The 1,499-nt window shown below is 31.0% G+C and overlaps 1 protein-coding gene across 1 annotated transcript; it reads right to left on the reverse strand.

The window, feature by feature from the left end:
* Positions 1-423: 423 nt before the first annotated feature.
* On the reverse strand, positions 424-1,098 carry LOC131170330 (uncharacterized). Its single transcript, XM_058129382.1, has 2 exons — positions 966-1,098; positions 424-881 (listed from the first exon to the last, which is right to left on the reverse strand). The coding sequence occupies exons 1-2, from the start codon at positions 1,096-1,098 to the stop codon at positions 424-426; spliced, it is 591 nt and encodes a 196-aa protein (XP_057985365.1).
* Positions 1,099-1,499: the final 401 nt, after the last annotated feature.

Below are 1,499 nucleotides of genomic sequence, written 5' to 3' on the forward strand. Positions count from 1 at the left end.
TTATCCAAAAGTTCAATTGCAAGGTTCATCAACTTTTGGATAGTCTTCAACCTATTAACTGCTTTTCCTTTATCAATTGTCTTCCCTTTCTTCTGAAACTCCACATTAAGAAGAATAATAACATTGTCCCATGCTCTCTTATTAAATTGTTTCTCTTCCTTATTTCCTTTTGCCTTTTCTTCTTTCAAAAGATCAAGAAGAAGCTTATCCATCTCCTTAGGCCATCTAAGATACTTTTTAGTTTTTTCGGAGCAATTATCATCTTTTGTTAATGTGGCCATCTATTTACAATATTATAGCACATAGAGAACAAAAAATAAAACAATAAAAAAATAATATGAAATAAAAATAAACATAAAGGAAATTTAATAAAGTAATTAACACAAAGTAATGTCTCTTAAGAATAATGAAATAAAAACAGGCTTAAGATCTAGACATATAATCTTGCCACATGCACATAGCCATGTCATTTCTTATTTGCTCTCCTAGTCGAGCATCTGCATCCCTAATATTATATCTAATTTCATTAGCTTCAAAGTCATTTTGCATCAATTCATTGTCAACTTGACGTAAGAGATCTTCATCTAGATCATACAACATAAGAAAATTATGCAAAATGAAACATGCTAAAACAATTTCAGAAATTGTATCAACATCATAATTTGCCTCTGATCCACTAGTTATGATAGGGAACCTCTTTTTTAGCACTCCAAATGCCCTTTCAATCACATTGCGTAGTGATGCATGTCGAAGATTGAAGAGCTCTTTCATATTTTCTGGATGACAACGAGAGTACTCTTTCAAATGGTACCTAGTACTTCGATATGGAGTGATAAATTTGGACCTTAAAGGATACCCTACATCAACTAGATAAGATTTACCTATAGAAAATTTGAAAAATTTTAAATAACTACTTAAAAAATGGGTAAGTAATAATAATGTTTTAATTTTTTTTTTACAAATACCTTTAGGAACTTTCAATTTATCTTCCCTAGTTAATGCATTTTCTAGTATCCTTGAGTCTGAAGCTGATCCTTCCCAACCAGATAACACATAAGTAAATCTCAAGTCAAATGTACATGCAGCTAGTATATTCATTGTAGGTATTCCTTTCCTTCTCCTATATCTCGATACATCTGCTTTTGGAACTTTGACTCGAATATGTGTTCCATCAATTGCACCAATGCAGTTCTATACAATTGAATTTAATTGATTAGTATCCTAACCATGTAATTAAATTCAATTGACTAAAATGCTAATATTTATAAGTTTACCTTAAAATAAGGATAAAATCTTCCTTCGCTATTCAATATTTCTGGAGGAACCGTGGAACCATTTGGCTACACCAAAAACTCATCTTCTAAAGAAATGATCACTTTAAGTACTTGGTGAAAATGACAACTTATTGTTTCCCCACTTCGACGAAAGAAAAAGTTCATAAAGCGATTTCTCAAATTATGAGCTAAAATGCATAGAAATCTAGCAACTTGTTCCTCAAC

The sequence above is a fragment of the Hevea brasiliensis genome, chromosome 11, assembly GCF_030052815.1.
Source record: "Hevea brasiliensis isolate MT/VB/25A 57/8 chromosome 11, ASM3005281v1, whole genome shotgun sequence".
Classification (NCBI taxonomy): domain Eukaryota; kingdom Viridiplantae; phylum Streptophyta; class Magnoliopsida; order Malpighiales; family Euphorbiaceae; genus Hevea; species Hevea brasiliensis.

Bases quoted from the DNA above. Each gene is read 5' to 3' on its own strand.
- LOC131170330 (XM_058129382.1), bottom strand. From the start codon at position 1,098: ATGAATATACTAGCTGCATGTACATTTGACTTGAGATTTACTTATGTG. The intron at 882-965 runs GTATTTGTAAAA...AATTTTCTATAG, and splicing joins TAAATTGAAAGTTCCTAAAG to GTAAATCTTATCTAGTTGAT.